The sequence below is a fragment of the Panthera onca genome, chromosome B2, assembly GCF_046562875.1.
Source record: "Panthera onca isolate mPanOnc1 chromosome B2, mPanOnc1 haplotype 2, whole genome shotgun sequence".
Classification (NCBI taxonomy): Eukaryota; Metazoa; Chordata; class Mammalia; order Carnivora; family Felidae; genus Panthera; species Panthera onca.
The window spans coordinates 129,587,139-129,609,711 of NC_138343.1; the positions used below are offsets into that span (position 1 = coordinate 129,587,139).

At 35.4% G+C, this 22,573-nt stretch overlaps 1 protein-coding gene across 8 annotated transcripts in view; it reads left to right on the forward strand.

Moving 5' to 3' along the window:
* The window catches only part of UTRN (utrophin), a 569,571-nt gene that overhangs the window by 257,108 nt on the left and 289,890 nt on the right, over positions 1-22,573 (forward strand). For all 8 annotated transcript variants that reach the window (XM_078447413.2, XM_060614425.3, XM_078447414.2 and 5 more), the window contains 8 exons: positions 320-490; positions 5,828-6,007; positions 8,313-8,441; positions 8,753-8,923; positions 11,442-11,603; positions 12,045-12,182; positions 15,871-16,062; positions 17,118-17,290. In XM_078447413.2, coding sequence (XP_078303539.1) covers positions 320-490; positions 5,828-6,007; positions 8,313-8,441; positions 8,753-8,923; positions 11,442-11,603; positions 12,045-12,182; positions 15,871-16,062; positions 17,118-17,290 — 1,316 coding nt within the window. The remainder of the gene's footprint in view (positions 1-319; positions 491-5,827; positions 6,008-8,312; positions 8,442-8,752; positions 8,924-11,441; positions 11,604-12,044; positions 12,183-15,870; positions 16,063-17,117; positions 17,291-22,573) is intronic.

The following is a 22,573-nucleotide window of genomic DNA, read 5'->3' on the forward strand; positions in this document are numbered from 1 at the left end:
GTCATTTAATACTCTGTTGACAACTTTTGAGGGCTTTGCCTCTGCCAAGGTCACTTAGAAAGGAAGTGGGAAGAGCTAAGATGAAAGGCCAAGATTGCCTCACATTTAACTTCTATAGTATATTGTCCTCCTGTGGAGATGTAAGAATGGAGTGATTCTAGGTGCGAGAGAGATGGGTTATGTATGTCTTGGGGTTTAAGTATGAGTAGAGTTTGGATCTTTAGTTATTACTTGGATTCACTCCTATCATGTTTATTTCTCTCTCTCTCTCTCTCTCTCTCTCACTCTCGCTCTCTCTCTCAATCCCTCCCCTTTTCAGGTGACAGAGGGAAAACAGGAACTGGAAAGAGCATCACAGTTGGCCCGGAAAATGAAGAAAGAGGCTGCTTCTCTCTCTGAATGGCTCTCTGTCACTGAAGCTGAGTTGGTACAGAAATCCACTTCAGAAGGTTTGCTTGGCGACTTGGATATAGAAATCTCCTGGGCTAAAGTAAGTTGTAGTTCAGGTTACCTGCCAGTATTATGCCAGGGTCACCTGTAGCATTTTGTTCAGGATGTCATTTATCTCCATTTCATATTAAACATAGCCTTTTCTTGTTTTCCATTATTTTTCCACCTCTGTGTGTTAAGAAAGAAGAAAAGAACATTAAAAACAACAATTTTAAGAAGATATTCCTACTTTGATTCCAAAAGCATTAAACTCATGGCTCATCAGTAAGGCCTTTATAGTCATTGAGCTTATGTGGTACTTGAAAACAATCATTGCCTTCAAAATTGGTGACACTTTTTGAGTATTCATTTTTCACAAAGAATTGTGCTGAATTTATTTATTAATTCTCTATAGTAACTTTTGTGCCAGCAACAAATCTTCCTACTGCAAACTACCTGATATAAAGAGCATAGGAACAGAATTAAAAAAAAAGAAAACCAATAAAAGATCTAAGAGTTTTCTGTAGCTCTGTAGTAATTTTGAAACCACAGAGATTAGAGAGTAGATTTGCCAATTCTCCCTTTTGAGGTGGACAAAGAATTGAATAGAACACAAAGTAGTTTTATTTTTAACCAACGCATTCTCTTTTCCTAAATTTATTTCCCAAGAAGCATGTATACTAGAGATACATGCTGAGGATAAATGTTCGATATGGTGAAAGAAATTTATTTCAAGTCACAGGTATCAGTTTTGACATCTACAGGTGTTTGCTTGTGGGAAGTGATGAGAAGGTCCTGGGTGATACAGCCGCTTCTTAATTTGAATACTTCGTGGAGAGGACCCTTGAAAGCAAGTCCAGATACAAGGCAGTAGAATCGCTCAAGAAAAGTATAGTTCTGCGTGGGCTGTGTGAGGTGACAAGGGTGTGGAAGAGGGGATGTAGGAAGGAAAGGAAGAACGCTAGAATTCGTGGGTGTGCCGTGGATGATAATATGTATTAATATTGCAAAAGCAAAGGCACCCCCAATTTTTTTTTTTGTTAAATTTAAGTTTTTCTTTTTTTTTTAAATTTTTTTTAATGTTTATTTATTATTTTTGAGAGAGAGAGAGAGAGAAGGGGCGGGGCAGAGAGAGAGAGGAAGACACAGAATCCGAAGCAGCCTTCAGGCTCTGTACTGTCAGCACAGAACCCGATATGGGGCTTGAACTCAGAAACCATGAGATTGTGACCTGAGCGGAAGTCAGACGCTTAACTGACTGAGCCACCCAGGCGCCCCTGCTAAATTTAAGTTTTTCAAGGAAATATTATCTTCTTTGTACATTTTGAAAGCTGTTATTTTCCTATGTTTTTAAAAATTTATTTATTTGAGAGAGTGAGTGCACACGAGAGTGTGGGAAGGCCAGAGAAAGAAGGAGAGAGACAGAATCCTAAGCAGGCTTCTTAGGATTGTCAGTGTGGAGCCCAACGCGTGGGGCTCAAACCCATGAAACCTGAGATCATGACCTGGGACAAAATCAAGTCAGACACTCAACCAACTGAGCCACCCAGGCACCCTGCCATTACTTTCTTATTAATAACTGAAGTCCTATAGGCTAATTGAATGACACATGCATAGTGTAATTTAAAAAGATAGAAGCAGGGCTCCTGGGTGGCTCAGTCAGTTAAACGTCTTGACTCTTGATTTCGGCTCAGGTCATGATCTCACAGTCCTTGGGACAGAGCCCCCCAGTGGGGTTCTGCACTGACAGTGCAGAGCCGGCTTGAGATTCTCTCTCTGTCCCTCTCTCCCTGCCCCACCCCCACTCTCTCTCGCTCTATCACTCTCTCTCTCAAAATAAATAAATAAACTTTGAAATAAGAAGACAGAAGCAAAAATAATTTATAATCCAAGAATATACTGCTTTTATTTTAGTTTTTTATAGGCACATACATACAAACATGCATGGCCACAAACATTTACAAATAATTATATTGTGTCTAATGTTTTTTGACCTTGTTTCGAAAAACCTTTATCTTTAATATTCTACTTGCAAGTATTTTTGTATCACACATTGGACAGGCATGGTATTTTATTGCGTACTTTTTATTGTCCCATTCCCATTTATTTCCATAAATTAGTGCCAATTTTCACTATTGTAAAAAATGCTGTGAAGCTTAATCATAGCATACATTTATAATTATTTCTTGAGGAAAAATTCTTAGCCTTAAAAATATTGGCCAAGGGATATATCGATTTAAAATTCTAATACATACTATGAAATTGCCCTTCAGAAATGTACCCACCAGCTGTGAGTGAGAATTCCTACTTGCTTAACGGCAGGCAAATATCATGTTTTAGTTATTTACTACATTTTCCAAAGGTTAGAGGCCATTTATAGCTCTTTTTAAAAAATTGCCTTTTTGTAGTTTTGACCATTTTGGTCTTTTCATTTAGAGCTCTTGACCTATTGCAATTATAAATACTTAGTGTGTTGTATATTGTTCCACTTTTCTTAATCTTTTTTATTTTTCATTTATTATTATTATTATTTTTTTGCCATTGCGCTTTCCTTTCCGTTCTGTATCTTTTTTTTAAACCACTGTATTATGTATTTTTTAAGGAATAAATTCATATTTTTCTTCATTGTTTCTGCTTTTAGTGCTTATAAAAGCCAACACTATTCTCTACTCCAAGGTTGTATAACTATTCACTTATATTTTATTCTAGCTCTTTTATAGTTTCATCTTTTACCTTTAATGTTTTAATCCATTGGAATTTATTTTGGTATATATCATGAGGTAAGGTTCTAACCTTTTTTTCTGAAGAGTTAACCATGTATCTCAGCACTATTTATTAATTATCATTTCCCCACTGATTTGACATGCTAAATTCTTTTTTCTTTGCCTGTTGCTTTCCTTCACTGATCTGACCCTCTGAATTGTTCTTCAGCTGTTTAACTATATGGTTTCATGATATATTTCAACATGTAGCTAATGGATTCCCTGTCTTTATGCTTCTGTTTTTTTTATACACTTATATAAATTTTAGAATTATTAATCTGAAATTATTAAAAAATTCTGTTAGAGGGTGACTGGGTGGCTCAGTCGGTTAAGTGTCTGACTCTTGATTTCAGCTCAAGTCTCACAGTGGTGAGATCAAGCCCCACATTGGGCTCCACTGTAGGCTCTGTGCTGGGTTCCATGCTGGGCTGCAGCATACTTAAGATTCTCTCTCCCCCTTTCCCTCTGCTCTTCTCCTGTTGGAGCTTGCATATGCATGCTGTCTCTCTCTCAAACAATTCCGTTAGAAATTTTGGTTTGAACTGCCATAAATTTATAGACTTGTTTTCAGGGGAATTAATATCTCTGTTATAATAAGTCTTTTTAGTAACATGGTATGTTTCATTTTTTTCCCCCCAATGTTTTCACATTCTATATAATGCTTTGGTTTTTTCCTTCAAAAACATTACGTATGGGTGCAAAGATGTTTATTCCTACATATTTATTTGTTTTTGTAAGTGTATAAAAAGTATGCTTTTTCTTTACTACTAATTACTTATGGCTTGTACATAGGTGATACTGATTTTTGCAGATTTAATTTTTAATCGTTCATCTTTGTGTACTCAAATCAATTCAGTTAATTTTTTACTCATATCAATTCAGTTAGTTGATTCTCATAATTTTTTAAGGTAAAGACTTAAAATAATGGTATGTTTGTCTCTTCTGGAACTATTCAATTTTAAATTCCCATTTAATCTTATTTCAGGTTTGAAATAATGAAGATGGTAAATACAAGTCACAAATTCATAGCACATTTTTTTCACTCGAGTAAATCAAATGGAACATTAGTATGTAACATAATCACCCACTTTTTCAATATTGTTTTCAGATTTAAGAAACATTAATATTTCACAGCATTTTAATGTATTTACACTTAAAATTTATATAAAATTTTTTCAATGTAAAAATATAATATTTTCATTCCTGAACTTTAATACTATTTTTATTTGATAGCTTAAATATTATTATTTTCAGTGTAGTCATTTCCTTTACAGTAGTCTATTAGCACAGATAGTTGTATATACTGTTTACATTTAATTTCTTGTTAATTATTTTTATAGTTCTTAAAGACTGTTCTAGTCAATCAGTACATTGCCACTGAAGGTATATAGAAAGGCTTAACTGCAGAGAGAGTGGCTGTGGGTTTGTTTTTTTTTTTCTGCCTTCTGGAGAAGAATATTTAAGAGAAATATTTTAGTGTCTTTATAAGTATACCGGTATTTGATATAGCCAAGTGAATGTTTAAACCTTGACTGATTTGGGAATTTGCAATTTTTATGCCTTCCAAAATGAAATTTAGTGATGTGAGATTAAATACAAATGAGCTCCTTGAAATGATTTGTTTAAATGTTGGTTAAAAAAGGTATAATAGCAGTGGGATGGATATGCTTATGTTACCTTTTGATTGAAACAACTTTGTAGTTTTAATTTTGGGATCCAGCATTTTTGCTGTATTTCTCTAAGTATGTGTCCTTTTTTAAAAAGTATTTATTGATTTATTGATTTTGAGAGAGAGAAAAAAGTATTTATTTTGAAAGAGAGAGAGAGAGAGAGAGAGAGAGAGAGAGAGAATCCCATGCAGGCTCTGCACTGGTGGTATGGGGCTCAGACTCATGAGCTGTGAGATCATGACCTGAGCTAAAGTCAGTCGCTTAACCAACTGAGCCACCCAAATGGCCCTTGCTGAGTACACATCTTGCCTGGTCAAATTTATGAATGTGTGAATCAAGTTATCGTTATACCATCCAGAGTATTATTTTTGCCTATGACAATTGTTAACTACAGCTTAGATGTGCTGATTCTCTTATGATTTAGTTACGATGAAATATTTTTTGTAATTCTTATACAACAGATTATATATTAAGTCACCCAGTGCAGGGTGTTATCCTTGTAAATAAAGGTAGTATGCATCAGTAGTTTCCTGTAGTAGTCAAGGAGATAAATTCATTATGAAACTTTCAGACTTATGAGTTCTGGAATAGTTCAGCTTTGTCGTCTTATAGTGACTGAATATAAAATTGATTCTTTAGGTCTAAAGTTATGATGAAGACACTTGGTGTTTGTGTGTAATAAATGGAATTTGTACTTAAAATGAACAAAACTCAGCTTTTTTACAGCTGAGTTTGTTACTTTTTTGTATTTGCATAATTCGGTGTTTTAATTTTTGTTAGGAATTGAAGAACCCTGAACATTTAATAGGTTGTGGAACATTGGAAACCTTTCAGATATTGTAAATTTCTGGGGGACTCGTGGACTGCCATGCATATATGGAAGAAAAGTTCTTTAAAAATTAAAGTTGGATGAACATTTATAATGTTCTGAAACATCAAGTGGGTGTTGGTATTTTTATTTTCTAGAATATCCTGAAGGATCTGGAAAAGAGAAAAGCTGATTTAAATGCCATCACAGAGAGTAGTACTGCCCTCCAGAACTTGATCGAGGGCAGTGAGCCTGTTTTGGAAGAGAGGCTTTGTGTCCTTAGGGCTGGGTGGAGCCGCGTCCGTACCTGGACAGAGGACTGGTGCAGTACGCTGATGGTATGTTTCAGGATGAAATCTTGTCTCCTTTAGTTGCTGAAAAACCAATACAGCTTTGATTGGAAGTTTAAATCCTGTTTTCTGTGTGTCACAGTAATGTTTTGCTTCAAGAGAATTAATTTCATTAAAATACATTTTATTTTTTCATTTGAAAAGGTAGTACATTTCTAGGGTGAAAAATGTCTCTGTTAAGTAATACACCATTTGTGATAGAAATATGTACTTTAATATCTTAGTAAGTGTACCTCTCTTGTTATATTTTAAAGATTTGGTATTATATTTATTTTCATGCTTTCATAAACCATATATATATAATACTTATTATGTTCTAATAATGGCATACTAGTTAAGAGCACAGGTTTTAGCATCTCATGGCCTAAGTAAAAATTTTGACTAGTAGCTGGGTGACATTGGTCAAGTCACTTAAAGCTCTCTAAATCTCATTTTTCTCATATGTAAATGGGCATTATTATAATTTCAACCTCATACAGTTTTTGTGAGGATTATGTGACAAGAAACATGTATAAATAACTAGATAGCTATACTTAAAACAACCAATTTTTGATATTATAGTGTTGATTATGATAATTGTTAAATGTTTTATGTTGTTAGTCTCTAGTTATTCCACTGTTAATTATTACCTGGATAGAGTGACCTGTTAAATTTCACAGTGGTTTTCTGTCCCTCTTATACTAACAATGAATATGGCAGCCTCCCTCTCTCTTCCCTTAGAGGGAGTTTCATTTATAAATTATCATTTTGTTTTGACATATCTGGGATAGGACTTTTTTCAAATTCATAGAATTACTGGGTAATAAATAGAGATAGAAAAAAATAAATTATTGTGTGTTTGAGCATTTACTGGAATCAATCATAATGTGTAGGGCATTGAAGTTCATGGGATCATGTCTTGATTGGTGAGAACCGTACCCAGAATCGATTATTAAGAACAAAACTTGGGTAAATTACTTAAATCTTGCTACATTTTAATTCCTCTCTATATAAAATTGGAATAAGAGAACATACCTTACAGAGTTCTTAAATGTTAAATAACAAATGTAAAACTTTTGGCTCATAGAATATGTTCATGAAATATTTTATACATTCATTTTTATTGTAACCAACTTAAGTCCACATTCTCCCAGCCCTTACTCCTATATTCTTCAGTCTGTACTTTCCAAATTCTTCCTTCAAATAATGCCTTTATTTTCCTATTAGAACATTTAACATTAAATAAGTCTGGTGCTCATCAGTTCACTGTTCTTAGAATCCAGATCACTGCCAAAACATTTCTCATTGATTCTCATTTTCTTTTTTTAAACTATTCTTTCATATTAATGGATTTACAATTTGTTTTCTCGTCTTTGAAATACTTCTCAGTTTTTTTCTAGTTTCCTTTGTCCTATCAAATACAGTTCTTAGAAGTTGTTAATTTCATGTAAGGGCTGCCCCACTCTTTTTGATCAGGTTGTAAATTCTTGCTTTAGCCTCAGCTATTTTGCTTAGTTTTAATTAGTTTTACTGTTTTTTTCTTGTTTTCATGTTTATTCTCTCACTCACATTTTCTGTCCTGCTTCAGGAAATGTTAGTGAGGTCTGTGCCGGCTATAATATTAAATGCTGGTGGCACCAAGGTGACAAGCCACAGGCCTATCCTACAATCAGTTACAGTCCATTGAGCAGGCAGAATCTTATTCAGTGCATATTTTAATAATTCTTTTATGTTACTGCTTTTTGAAAGTTTTTTAAAATTTATTTATTTTGAGAGTGAGAATAAGAGAGAGAGAGAGAGAGAGAGAGAATGAGAATCTGAAACAGGCTGTGCACCACCAATGCAGAGCCCGATGGAGGGCTCAAACTCATGAACCGCAAGGTCATGACCTGAGCCAAAGTCAGATGCTTAACTGACTGAGCCCCTCAGGTGCCCTTATATTATTACTTTTTAAGTGAGTTTTTAAAAAAATAGGTCAAGGGGTGGCAGATGAGATTACTTAGAAGAATGAAGAATAAGGGATACAAACAAAATGAAATTGAAAAAGAAAGTTTCACCTTTTATCTTTCTTCAACCTTTAATAATATTGTATTGAAGTCTAAATCAAATAAATTTAAACACCATTTAACCATAGCTATGAAGTTTTAGGAATGAGACTTATTCACTGGGAAAGAGCTTTGCAGAAAGATGGAAACCTCTTTTGAAATTCAGCATACATTTAGCTTTTTGAAGGTCTTTTAAATGTCTTCTAAGATTATAAATGTCTGAAGTATTGCATGTGATTGTACCAGCGTTTCATTAATTTCTTTTCTAGAATCATCAGAACCAATTGGAAATATTTGATGGAAATGTTGCTCACATAAGTACCTGGCTTTATCAAGCTGAAGCTTTATTGGATGAGATTGAAAAAAAACCAGCAAGCAAACGGGAAGAAATTGTGAAGGTACCAAGCACAGAGGATCAGTACTTCTACTTCTGGGAATGGAAAATTTAGTTTGGTCTTTTCTCTCATGCTCAGAGTTACTTGTGCACTCATTCTTTCCATGCATTTGATTCATTCATTTTTATTTTGGTGGGAGAAACTAAGGTTTCGAATGAGTCATGTGAGCAGCTCTTCATTACATTGATTATCCTAAAATATTTTCTAGGGATCCAAGAAATTTATTTAAACTACCTCTAATTCTGAGTTAGCATCACAGTGATGTTTGGCTTTGATTTTTCCCATGTGCTAATTTTGTGTTTTCTTACAATCAGCGTTTAATATCTGAGCTGGATGATGCCAGCCTCCAAGTTGAAAATGTTCGTGACCAAGCTGTTGTTTTGATGAATACACGTGGAGGCGCAAGCAGGGAACTTGTAGAACCAAAATTAGCTGAACTGAATAGAAACTTTGAAAAGGTTTCTCAACATATCAAAAGTGCAAAAGTGAGTAATAATATTTTAATATAAAAGTATTTTTCCTGTGGTCATGTGTCTCAATGATAATGTGATTCTTGGGTATATACATCAAAAAATTTTATTATTTATTTACTTATTTATTTATTGAGAGAGAGGGAGAGCGGGGGTGAGGGGCAGAGGGAGTGAGAGAGAAAATCTTAAGCAAGCTCCACACTCAGCTCGGATCCTGACGTGGGGCTTAATCCCACAACCCTGGGATCATGACCTGAAACAATATCAGGAGTCAGAAGCTGAACTGACTGAACCACCCAGGCACCCCTACATCAAAAAATTTTAAATTAAAATGATTTTAATGACTTTTTCCTTGAATGGAGCATTGGTCCTTATTTATTTGTGATTTTGCATGTGAAGGAGAGAAAACAAGAAATTAATCTTGAAGAAAATAACCCATTTGAGAAAAGGTGTCAGAGTCTCATTCAGAAGTTAAAAGTGGCTATAAAATAATGAGACTGATTTCCAAGCTAGGGACGAATATTAAACCCATTACTGTATAGTCTACTTTATAAACTTGTGCACACTGCACGTGTGTGAAGTTATTTTTTGTGCTTTACATGTTATTGCATCAGAAAGTTACAAGTAATTTAACAATTTAGACCTAATGCAGAAAGCTATTATCTGCTGTTATAAATTTGAAAAGGGGCTTTATGAATTTAAATAAGAGGATGGAGCCCCTGGGTGGCTTGGTCGAGCATCCAACTCTTAATTTCTGCTCATGTTATGATCCCAGGGATGTGGGATCCGCACTGAGTATGGAACCTACCTGGGATTCTTTCTGTCTCTCGCTCCCTTTGCCCCTCTCCCCCACTCACGCTTTGTCTCTAAGATAAAATAAAAATAAAGTAAAATAAGAGGAGAAATAACAGATTTTCTTAAAAAGTTTTTATTGATTCTACCATATTATAATTTTTTCCCTCTGTGTGTGTCTTACAAATTCTCTTTCCTCTTTCCCTTGTCTAATGAGAGGAGGAAATGAAACATTTTACTGCAGTGTTCTCAAGGCCTGGGGTGTGGCAGGTGCTCAGTAAATGTTAACTTGAAAAGATGAAAGCCTTTTGATGGTTTGCTAGGGCAAAAACCAAAAGCCGCATAGCTCACTTCGGGGGTCATTCAAACCAGCTGTTAATCTTGACAGAGGATTATGAGTTTTTCAGGATCCCAGGTGGGCCCCTGGATTGGCATTTTTGAATATTTGGTTAATTCTACCTCTTGAGAGTTGTGTATGGAAATTATCTAGAGGAAGGACCCTGTTTTTTGCAAGAAGTAAATATTATCTAAGTTTGCTTTAATTTGAAATGTCTGACATAAAAGGCCAAACTATCTTTCATAGCTCATGAATATACTTAGATTATTCACATCTTAAGGAAAACAAATAACTTGCTTTAACTTTTGTCTTCCTTAGCTTTGACCTTAACTTCCCTACCTTCTGTCCTAAGCTCATTTGTTCCTTTCAATAGACATATGGGAGCATTTTCCTGCTATAAAAGAGTAAGGCATGAGACATAAGGATAGAGTGAGAGGAAGTACAAAGAAGCAAAATTATTATATCCCCATAAATAACTTCTGTCAACATTTTGGCATACATGTCTACTCTTACATGTATGTGATATTATCAATTGTTTATATTGTTTCATACGTTCTCCTTTGACATGGTTTTCAACAGCTGTGGTGTGTTCCATTGTATGATCTATTATACTTTTCTAAGTCAGTTTTCTGCTTTTAGTGTGCTTTTAGAAATATTGAATTGTCAAATCCTTTTACACATGTCTTTTTTAAATTTTTTTCTATTTTTTCATTGGAGCATTTTTATTTTATTTTATTTTTTAATATGAATTTTATTGTCAAATTGGTTTCCATACAACACCCAGTGCTCCTCCCAACAGGTGCCCTCCTCAATGCCCATCACCCACCTTCCCTTCACTCCCACTCCACATCGACCCTCAGTTTATTCTCAGTTTTTAAGTCTCTTATGGTTTGGCTCCCTCCCTCTCTAACTTTTTTTTTTCCCTACTATGCTCATGTGCGATCTCAGAATCCCCCACACTGCACTCCAGGCAGCCACAGTTATTTGCACACTAGTTCACATCTCTGACTGGAGTTTGGAGAAAATTGGTAACTCCAAGAAGCCCAAATAGATAAAGTCATTGCTATATGGATGAATGAAATTAAAGTCAATTCAAATAAGTGCTAGTTCCACTCTTGACACTCCATCCCTCTGATTAATGCCAGAATGTCTGGTGAAGAATGGATCTTGGGGCACCTCGATGGCTCAGTGGTTAAGCATCCAACTTTTGAGTTCGGCTCAGGTCATGATCTCATGGTTGTGAGATCAAGCCCCAAGTTGGGATCCATACTGGGCATGGAGACTGCTGAAGATTCTCTCTCTCTGTCTCTCACTCCTCCCTCACTCCCTCCCTCAGCTCGTCCCCCCCACTTGTGCTCACCCTTAAAAAAAGTATCTTTTCAAAGAACACTTTTTCTTGTGCAGTTGCTAATTGGCCAGGAACCATTATCATACCAGTGTCTGGTCACCACCGAAGCACATGAAACTGATGTACTTTTCGCTGACCTGGAAAAATTAGAAATTGACATAGAAAATATGTTAAAAGTTGTGGAAAAACACTTGGAATTCAGTGATGAAGATGAAAAGGTTGGTTCAAGGAGGTTTTCAAAACCATGGTGTTCTTATTGTTCTGTTCTGTGCATTATATTTTTACATTAGTGATGTTTAACCAAAGAATCTGCCAAATGATGCCAAAGGATAGACCCAAATGTGATTTTCTCCTGAGTGTTGTAAGATTTGCCAAGTGATTTATGTAGTGCTTAAGAAAATAGATACACTTTCTGACTAAAGGTAGTGTTATTTTAGACGTTCTCTAACTTCTGCTAAATTAACATTCTTTATGAGATAGTTAAAGTCAAATATGAAATGTTTTTTAAAAACATGAATTTTTGTTACTTATTCAGATGAACAGATCTTGACTGATCTGCTGCTTCATAGGTTAGTTCTCCTACTTGGGAACTGATTAGTAAGTGATGCTGTTACATATTTTTCTTTTGAGTAACTTTTTTTTTCCTATTAAACGTTCAGATGGATGAGGAGAGAGCCCAGGTTGAGGAAGTTCTACAAAGAGGAGAACAAATGTTACATGAACCTATGGAGGAGAATAAAAAGGAAAAGATCCGTTTGCAGTTACTACTTTTGCGTACAAAGTACAATAAAACTAAGGTATTGTCCTGGGAGAGTCTCTGTTCTACTTGAAGAACTTATTTAGCTCTTGCCATTCAGATATTTGATGTTGCGTTCAGGGATACCTTAAAAAATAGGTGGAATAGTATTTATTACTAAATATGTTTATATTTTTGGATGGGACAGGACTCAAAGAAAATAGAAACATAAAATCTTATTATTGGGATCTCTTTTGGACTTTTAATAATGTGTTAAATCTAAAAGGCATCTATCCTTTTTAGAAGTGACTTGTTTCAATTCTGTATTTTATATGTGGAGGTCTTGATCGCCTCAACAAAAATTTTAGTTTACAAATAACTAAATTTGTGAATTGATAAATGATGATTTGTAGTCTAGAAAAAGATTCACTACCAGCTCTCTTTTCAATGACCATCTCCCCAGCTGCATTGCATGTGTGTTGGTGTTCTCTAAAAGTCTGTTCTTAGGTAATCCTTCTAAGAACCATTTTTAGTTAGCAATGTTGAATATAGTAGAAGATTCTAGTCTCTCAGTTTGCTGCCTGTTGGATGTCTCAATCTGTTTGTACCACAAGCTTATAACATGTACCAAGCTAAATTTGTCCTCTCTCTTCCCTTCTAACCTGTGTTTCTTAAGTTATTCCTTATCTTAGTTTATTTCCTTAAACTCTCCATTCTAATTTAAGAATGGGTGGTTTTTCCTCACACTACATCGAGTAGGCATTAAAAACATCACTTCTGAATGAACTAAGATGCTGCAGAACCTGAAGTTAGGCACAGGGCTACCAATTACTTGCTTTATGACCCTGGGGAGATGACCGAATTTCTTAGCCCACTATTCTTTCCATAATTCAGACTTTTAGGATTTTATCCTGTTAGCTACTACAGTGTGTTTCAAGTGAGTCTGTTTTATGTCCAGTTTTTCTTAACTCTAGCCCATCCTCCATATTGTCCTCAGAATTACTTATCCCAAAGTTGTCGCTGGTCATGACATTCCTTTACCTAAGAAAGTGTTGAGGAAAACCTTACAAAATACAGAAAAAGCTTTAAGTGCAAGGTTCATTACTATCACGGTACACTGATGCTTCATCTGACCTCCAGCTACCTCTTCGATTCACTCGCAGTCACCAGGTAGCAGAGTTTGCTGTTTTTCTGTATATTTTCCCAAAGAAACCAGTGCCTTTCCATCTTTAGGGTCTTTTCTAATTTTATTATTATTCTCTGCTGTGGGTTTTATCTCCTTATTTTACCTGAAAAATGTATTATCTTTTAAGGCTTGGCTCCATTTTTATTCCTAACATTTTTCAGATGATATTGTAGTTCTTTGCTTCACTGTTACTTACAGGTATCTTACTTCCCTAGAACTTCATCTTCGGGTGCCAAATCATAAATCATTACTGGTCCAAAACAGAAATAACTTTTAGACTTTTAGCAAATGAATACATTTTTTAAGAGTACTAATATACACCACAAAAGGCTTATTTTATTTTGGGTTCACTAACATTAGTTACTGTAACTAAAATGTAAAATGTTTGGAATGCTTTTGTCCTTATTTTATTAGCCCATATACTTCTGCAAATCTGAAGTTTTTAAAACTTTCTTGTCTGTAAACATCAGAATCCCTTGGAGGAACTTGAAAAAAAATCAGACTCCCAAACCAGTTAAATCAAAATCTCTTAGGTTGGGCCTATGTGTGAACATTCTTAAAAAAAACAAAAAACCAAACAAACAATTTTCTAGGTAATTCTAATGTGCAGTCAGAATTTAGAGCCATCAGTGTATAGGTCTTATTTTCTTATTTGAAATGTGTGTTAAATGACCTTTTCCCATTTGTGTTGACTAGGGTATGTATTACTATTTTTAAAATATGTGTGAGCTCTTTATAAGATAAATATATTAATCTCGTCATATTTGCTATAAAAGTATTATTTTATTGATTTTTATCTTATAATTATTTTATTTCTAACATGCAACCATTTAAAATTTTTGTTTAGCCCTACATGACTGTGTTTTCCCTTTGTGTTTTCTTTTTTTTTTGCCAGCCTGTTTGGGATCTAGAAAGTCCTTATTTTGCAGAGATGATGACTATTCAGTTCTGTTTAGTCCTGGTTTTCCCCTATGGTTTGATAGAAACAAAACTTAGAAACTTTTAATAAAATTTTCATATAAAATAAACTTTTTCATCTATCTGTCTGAAATTTTGGTTGTGTATGACATGATCAACATCAAGTAACACTAAGATTTTAGCATTACTTTGCAGTAGATTTGTATTTTTATGTCTAGCAGAATAAAAATAAAAGTATCCAGAAGTAAAGTCTGGGTCAGATCTTGAGGACTGTTTTTTCTTTTTTTCTCCTCCTAGGGCATTTTGATTGATCACTCTCTTGGAATAAAATCTATTTTGGGAATCTAGAAAGCACATGTTTAAATTTTGAACTGCCTTGCTGCTTCTTCTGCAAGACTATGGAGGCTCAGAAAATCCTAGACTATCTTTACAGACTGAATAGAAAAAGGCAGTCTTTAATGAAAGTGATTTTATTTTTAATTTGGAGCTTTCTATTTACAATAACTTCTGACCCTCTTGTTCTTTGATATTTGCTTAAAAAATATAATTTGTCTTCTTGGACATATGGATAAATATCTGGAATGCTTTCAGACTAAAATTTGAATGCATGGCATTAGTATAACAAAACTAATATTAATTTCAAGTAGAAATAATCTTGTGGATAAAATCAGGACATCTATGTAGGCTTGCTTCTATCCTACTATCCGGGACTGTCCAGCAATAGGTGAAAGCAGTTTATCATGTTATAGGAGACAAGTGAATATAGACCTCTAGGTTCAATACCATGTTATTGACTCACTGGTTTTAGTCTTGAGTCTTGGTTTCATTTAGGAATGATAACTGTAAACGTTTTCAGGATCACTCAGTGAATATGTGTTTATGATCATTTCCTCTGCCATCTTTGAATTTGCAAAGGAATATCGTTTTTTAGAAGTTCAATATAGGAAGATAGTGAAAGCATCAGGAAAGCCACCTTAATTCATGAGCAGATGTACTTTGCCATTTGCAAGTAGTAGATGGGCGTTTAATAAATTGTAGCCATTTGGAGTAAAGGACTTGAACTCCTGAAAGACTGGTAGCCCATCCCAGAGAGCACTGTTTTTGTTGAGAAAGCTCTGATTAAAGGATGTATTAATAAGTGGTCCACCCAAATAAGTTCACCCAGCTTAGGATCGGTCTGAATTTGTGTTAGGACCTGTTGTCTTATCTAGGAGAGTTATGTTCTGTAGTATTGTTCTCAAAGGTTAAGATGTTACCCTGAGTTACCTGGGTTATTATTTTATCAAAACCACCACTGCATTTCTTACATTATGAACACATGTTAAACTTACTCATATTTTCAACGGTGAGGTCCAGAAGTGTTTAATCTGAGTTCAGGTGGCCCAAGTCTTAAAGAAAAACCTTTCAAGCTTTAACCTATTTATGCTGTTTAATAGCAGGTTTGGAAGAAAATCAGTATAGAGATTGCTAAGGGTTTCTACAGCAATACAGGGCAAAAATACAAAAAATTAAAACTCAAAATTTTTAATTTGGGTTCATGATATTGAATTGCTGCAGAAATTAGTCTTGTGGTTTTTTTTCTGTTTGCTGCTGTTTATTGTGGGTATATTTTAAGAGATGTGCCTTATTATTATTGTTTTTATAGGCAGTCCCTAATCAACAGAGGAAAACAGGTCAGCTTGCTCCTAGAATTCGATCGCCCCCTCCTCCCACAGATTATCTGGTTGAAATTAACAAAGTTTTACTTTCCATGGATGATACTGAATTATTACTTAATGCTCCGGAGCTAAACACTGTGGTCTATGAAGACTTCTCTTTTCAGGAAGACTCTTTGAAGGTAAAGCTCCAGGTACCTCATTTAGCCACAATGAACTTAGAAAGCAAGCAAGGAATCTGTCCTTGTGCCTTTGTAGATGGTCTACAATTTTTAAAATTTGTGCCAAGGAATTAATAATGTGTATGAATAATCAGTCTTTCCCATTTCACCAATGAAATATTATCAAAATTTTAATTTTTCAAAAGTATGTATGCATAGTTATTCTTTGCAACATCAGAAACATTTTTTTAAAGTTTTTATTTATTTATTTTGATAGAGAGAGAGAGAGCATGAGTGAGTGAGGGGCAGAGAGAGAGGCAGACAGAGAGAGTCCAAGCAGGCTCTGTGCCATCAGCACGGAGCCTGGTGTGGGCTCACAAACTGTGAGATCATGCTCCGAGCCGAAATCGAGTCGAATGCTTAACCGACTGAGTCACCCAGGCGCCCCAGAAACTTTTTTTTAATCAAACACATGCACAAATCATATTCTCTTTCTTATAAACTTGATTGTCAGTTGATGCAAAATATCAGCATTTATGTTGTCATCTATAACGATTTAAGATTGGCCAGTTGTTGGGGTGTGAGGTATGTTGATTATAAGTTAATTAGGGATCTGGAAGTTTTTAATTGTTCACAAGACTAGTAAATGCCACCAGGGCTTTTTCATATAATTTGACAGCACTTATGTATAATTTTGCAATAAAATTGCTATTAGATTTGATATGTTTGATAGCTCATTTTAGTCACTTAAAGATATTTAAAAATATAAATAATTCCAGCTTCAAAAACTTTGTTACCTTTATAGAATACCATTGAAGCTTTTTATTTGTCCTGTACAAATGCTGCTTTGAACAACTGTGAGGATTTCTTTTCTGCCATTAGGATATTATGTAGCATTTCTCACACTTTGTTCAATACAGGGTATTATTTTTTAAAAAGTTGTCAGCTTTGATGAGCAACAATTATCATGTCTCATCATACTTTAAATAAGTGTTACGCAAGATAAATTTTTGGTCTTTTGTGATTCTGTTCTTCTGTTTGCTGGATTTTATTAATGTGTGACAATGCATTTGTAGAATATCAAAGATCAACTGGACAAACTCGGAGAACAGATTGCCATCATTCATGAAAAACAACCAGATGTTATTCTTGAAGCCTCTGGACCTGAAGCCATTCAGATCCGGGATACACTTACTCAGTTGAATGCAAAATGGGACAGAATTAATAGAATGTACAATGATCGTAAAGGGTATGTATAAATTAAGTTGATACTTTCTATAAAATTTTTTTTTAATGTTTATTTATCTTAGAGAGAGACAGAGTGCAAGCAGGGGAGGGGCAGAGAGAGAGGGAGACAGAATCCAAAGCAGGCTCCAGGCTCTGAGCTGGCAGCACAGAGCCTGACGCGGGGCTCGAACCCACGAACCGTGAGATCATGACCTCAGCCAAAGTTGGCTGCTCAACTGACTGAGCCACCCAGCGCCCCTAAGTTGATACTTTTCTTAAAAAGACCTATAAGTTCATGGGCCGTGACAAAGGTCATATGTATACTAAGATTAATGAGAAGATGTTTCACATCCATGTCATAGGCCTTGTTTAGTAAATTGTGATGAGTGTGGTTCCTTAAAGAAAGAGGAATCAGATCACATGTAGATGATCATTTGCAATATAATATCTTAATAATTAAAGGAAGCACCTTTAATTTTTAGTATCGAAATAGCATTCATTTTCTTTAAAAAACATATATAATATAAATGAGCCTCCTTTTTTCTAGATTTTGACCAGAACTATTAATAAGTAGAAATAAAAACTGATGCTATTTTTAAAATATTTATTTATTTTTGAGAGAGAGAGAGACAAAGCATGAACGGGGCTGGGGGTGGGGGGAGGGGCAGAGAGAGAGAGAGAGAGGGAGACACAGAATCTGAAGCAGGCTCCAGGCTCTGAGCCATCAGCACAGAGCCTGATGCGGGGCTCGAACTCATAAGCTGTGAGATCATGACCTGAGGTGAAGTCAGACGCTTAACCGATTTAGCCACCCAGGTCTCTCTTTTTTTTTTTTTTAAGATTTTTTAAAGTTTATTTATTTACTTTTGAGAGACAGGGAAAGAACGAGAACAAATGGGGGAGGGACAAAGAGAGAGGGAGACACAGAATGCGAAGCAGGCTCCAGGCTCTGAGCTGTCGGCAGAGTCCAGTGCGGGGCTCGAACCCATGAACCGTGAGGTCGTGACCTGAACCAAAGCTAGACGCTCAACTGACTGAGCTACCTGGGTGTCCCAAAACTGACACCATTAGTAGCTGCATATGTGGTAGATAGGCAAATAAAGTGTGAAACAGAACAATGTAAAGTACTGCATAAGAAGAAAACCAGAAAAATGTACTGGAAAACTGAAAAGACATTCACACAAAAACTAAGCATTATGTTCTTCATCTTTGTTTTAGCTGGTGTATTTCAAGCAAATATACAGTCCCTGAAAAGATCACTTCTGACGGGCTTTGGGTATAGTCCTTTGTATGGATTTTTAAAATAATCTCTGTACATTTAGAGAATATTCTTTTACATGCATCTTTATGCATACTTCTACCTAATTCGACTTATTAGATGAAGATTAATTTGTTAAAACACAATAACTTTTTAAGGCTCCAGATCGCATCAGGAAATTGGTTGTCCCATGCCATATGCCTGTCAACAGTATGTGTAAAAGGGTTCTGACTGAACCTTGTCAATATTGACAGGCTGTCGTTTTTGTTTTTGTTTTTTAGACTTTTAAAGTTTTTTTTGAGAGAGAGAGAGAGCGAGAGAGCGAGAGAGAGAGCATGAGCATGAGCATGAGCATGAGTATGAGTATGTGTGGGGGGTGTAGAGGCAGAGAGAGAGAGAGGGAGACAGGAGACAGAGAATCCCAAGCAGGCTCCTTGCTGCTAATGTAGCCTGATGTGGGCACAAACTAACAAACTGAGATTATGACCTGAACTGAAATAAAAAATCGGACGCTTAACTGACTGAACCACCTTGTTCTTTAGACTTTTGATAATTGTGTAGTGATAGATTGCATCTTGATTTTATTTTCCTATCTTCATTTCTTTGGTTATCAATGAGATTTCAATATTCTTAGATATGTTTACTGGCCCCAGTATTATTTCTTCTGTCAATTGTTAGGTCATGTTCTTTGCTTGTTTTTCTATCATGATGTTACTGTTTACTTATTAACTTGCAAAAGCTTTTATCCACGTTAAGGATATTAATCATTGATATTTTTTCATTGCTTCACTATTCACAGCTTTACCTGGGCCCTTTAATTTTCTTAATGGTGTTTTTTGACACATGGAAATTCTAATTTTATATAATCATATCTTATAAGTCTTTTCCTTTGTGATTTCATTATATTTATATGCATATAAATTACCTTTGAATTGTAAGATTAGTTAAATATTAATGTATATTTTAAAAACAATTTTATTTGATAAAGTTTACATTGAATAACCCATCTGAATTTTATTATGGTATGTATTTTGGGTTAAGCCTCCAGATTCGTGGTTCTGTCCCCTGTCTCTTCAGTAGCAAGTGTAGAGCCCATGCATCTCTAGCTTTTAAACACTCCTCACCTTGTTTTTCTTGTGCAGTTTGGTTTAAAAAACACTAATCTACTTTATTTTGCTTTATTTTTTTAAACAAACTTTTTTTTCAACACTTTTTGTAGAATATTTTAGCTCTTCCTTATTATTGGTGGTACTTCCTTTATCATAAATTTTAAATGCATTCCCACAGCTCATTTTTGTTTAATTTTTCTTTTTATTAAAAGTTTATTTATTTATTTTTGAGAGAGAGAGAGAAGGAGAGTGAGAGAGCAGGGGAGGGACAGAGAGAGCAGGGGAGAGAGAGAATCCCAAGTAGACTCTGCTCTGCTGGGGTGGAGCTTGATGTGGTCCTCAAACCCACAAACAGTAAGATCATGACCTGAGTCATAATCAAGAGTTGGACGCCTAACTGACTGAGCCACCCAGATGCCCCTTATATAATTTTTCTAATTTTGCTTTGTTGCACTGTCAGTTTTTAGGCTGATACCATAATACTTTCATTTTTAAAGCATTATAGGGGCACCTGGGTGGCTCAGTCAGTTAAGCGTTCGATTTTGGCTCAGGTCATGATCTCATGGTTCGTGAGTTTGAGCCCTGCGTTGGGCTCTGTGCTGACAGTTCAGAGCCTGGAGCCTGCTTTGGATTCTGTGTCTCCCTCTCTCTTTGCCCCTCCCTGCCCCTCACTCTCTCTCTCTCTCTCTGTCAAAAATAAACAAACATTAAAAAAAAATTAAAAAATAAAGCATTATAAAATATTTTCATCTAGTACATCCAGAAAAATAATTTCCAGTATATCCAGAAAATTTTTTCATCCAGTATGTCCAGAAAATTTTTTTCATTGAGTATATCCAGAAAATGTATTTTCTCTAATTAAAAAAAAAAATTTTAATGTTTTTATTTATTTTTGACACAGAGAGAGACAGAGCATGAGCAGGGGAGGGGTAGAGAGAGGGGGAGACACAGAATCCGAAGCAGGCTCCAACCTCTGAGCTGTCAGCACAGAGCCTGACGCGGGGCTCGAACTCAGAGACTGTGAGATCATGACCTGAGCTGAAGTTGGACACTCAACCGACTGAACCACCCCAGCGCCCCATCTCTAATTTTTCTTAACTTTAAATTCATCTTTCTTTTTTCTGTATTTTTTGTCTGGTAAAATTTTAGTAATTTCAATCAATTTCTGAAAAAAAAAAAAGATCAATTTGAAATGTAGTTTTTTTCTCTCAGGATTTGGGCTCTTCTCTATCTCCTCAGTAAAGTTTTGAAGGTTTGTTGATACCTTTCCCCCCAGGACTATTATTAAGCAGTTTAGTGTTTTACTTTCTTTCTTGTTTTTCTTTTAATTATTGAAGTCTGGTTGACCTATAATAATGTATCAGTTTCAGGTGTATAACATAGTGATTTGACAATTCTGTACCTTATTTAATGCTCACCACAATAGGTATAGTCACCATCTGGCACCATGGAACATTGTTACAGTATTATTGACTATGTTCCCTATGCTGTACTTTTCATATCCATGGCTTACTTATTTTATAACTGGAAGTTTATTCTTTTTAATTCCCTTCACCTATTTTGCCCATCACTTCTCCTACCCTCTCCACTCCCCAATAACCACTAGTTTGTTCTCTGTATTTATGAATCTGTTTCTGTTGTTTTGTTTTTCAGATTCCACATATATGTCAAATCATGTGGTGTTTTCTTTCTCTGCCTGACCTGTTTCACTTAACATAATACCCTCTGGGTCCCTTTGTGTTGTTGCAGGTGGCAAGATCTCATTTTCTTTTTAAGGCTGAGCAATATTCTATTGTACACACACCACATCTTCTTTAGTCATCTCTTGATGGTCATCTATGTTGCTACCATATCTTGGCTATTATAAATCATGCTGCAACAAACATAGGCATGCATATGTCTTTTCAAATTAGTGTTTTCATTTCTTTCGGGTAAATATCCAGTAGTGGAATTCCTGGATCCTATAGTATTTATGTTTTTAAGTTTTGAGGAACCTCCATCCTCCATAGCTGCACCAATTTACATTCTCACCAATAGTGTATGAGGGTTTCCTCCTGTCCGCATTCTTTCCAACACTTGTTATATCTTGTCTTTTTGGTATTAGGCATTCTGACAGGTATGAGATGATATCTCATGTGGTTTTGATTTGCATTTTCCTGCTAGTGATTTAGAACAATATTTCATGTATCTGTTGGCCCTCTGTATGTCTTCTTTGGAACAATGTCTATGCATGTCCTCTCCATTTAAAAAAACGTTTTTTAAAATGTTTATTTATTTTTTGAGAGAGACAGACAGAGACAGAACGTGAGTGGGGGAAGGGCAGAGAGACAGATACAGAATCCAAAGCAGGCTCCAAACTCTGAGCTGTCAGCACAGAGCCCAATGTGGGGCTCGAACCCATGGACCGTGAGGATCATGACCTGAGCTGAAGTTGGACACTTAACTGACTCAGCCATCCAAGTACCCCAGGTCTTCTCCATTTTAATTGGATTATTTGTTGTTTTGGGTTGAGTTGTATAAGTTCTTTACATATTTTAGGTAATAACCCCTTATCGGATGTATCATTTACAAATATTTTTGCCCATTCACCGGGTTGTTTTTTTTGTTTTGTTGATGGTTTTCTTTGCTATGCAAAAACCTTTTATTTTGGTATAGTCCCAGTAGGATATTTTAGCTTTTTTATTTTTTGTCTTGCCTGAGGAGGCATATCAATAAATATGTTGCTAAGGCCAGTGTCTAGGAGGTTACTGCCTATGTTACTTCTGGGAGTTTTATGGATTCAGGTCTCACATTTAGGTCTTTACTATATGTTTGTTTGTACTAGTGACTTTTTTCCCCCCCATAATTTTCTTACTTTTCTGGTTGTGGCCATTTTTTTTCCAACTGGAGGATGATGAGGAACTCCTTTAACTTTGTTTGAGAAACTCTATCTGTCCTT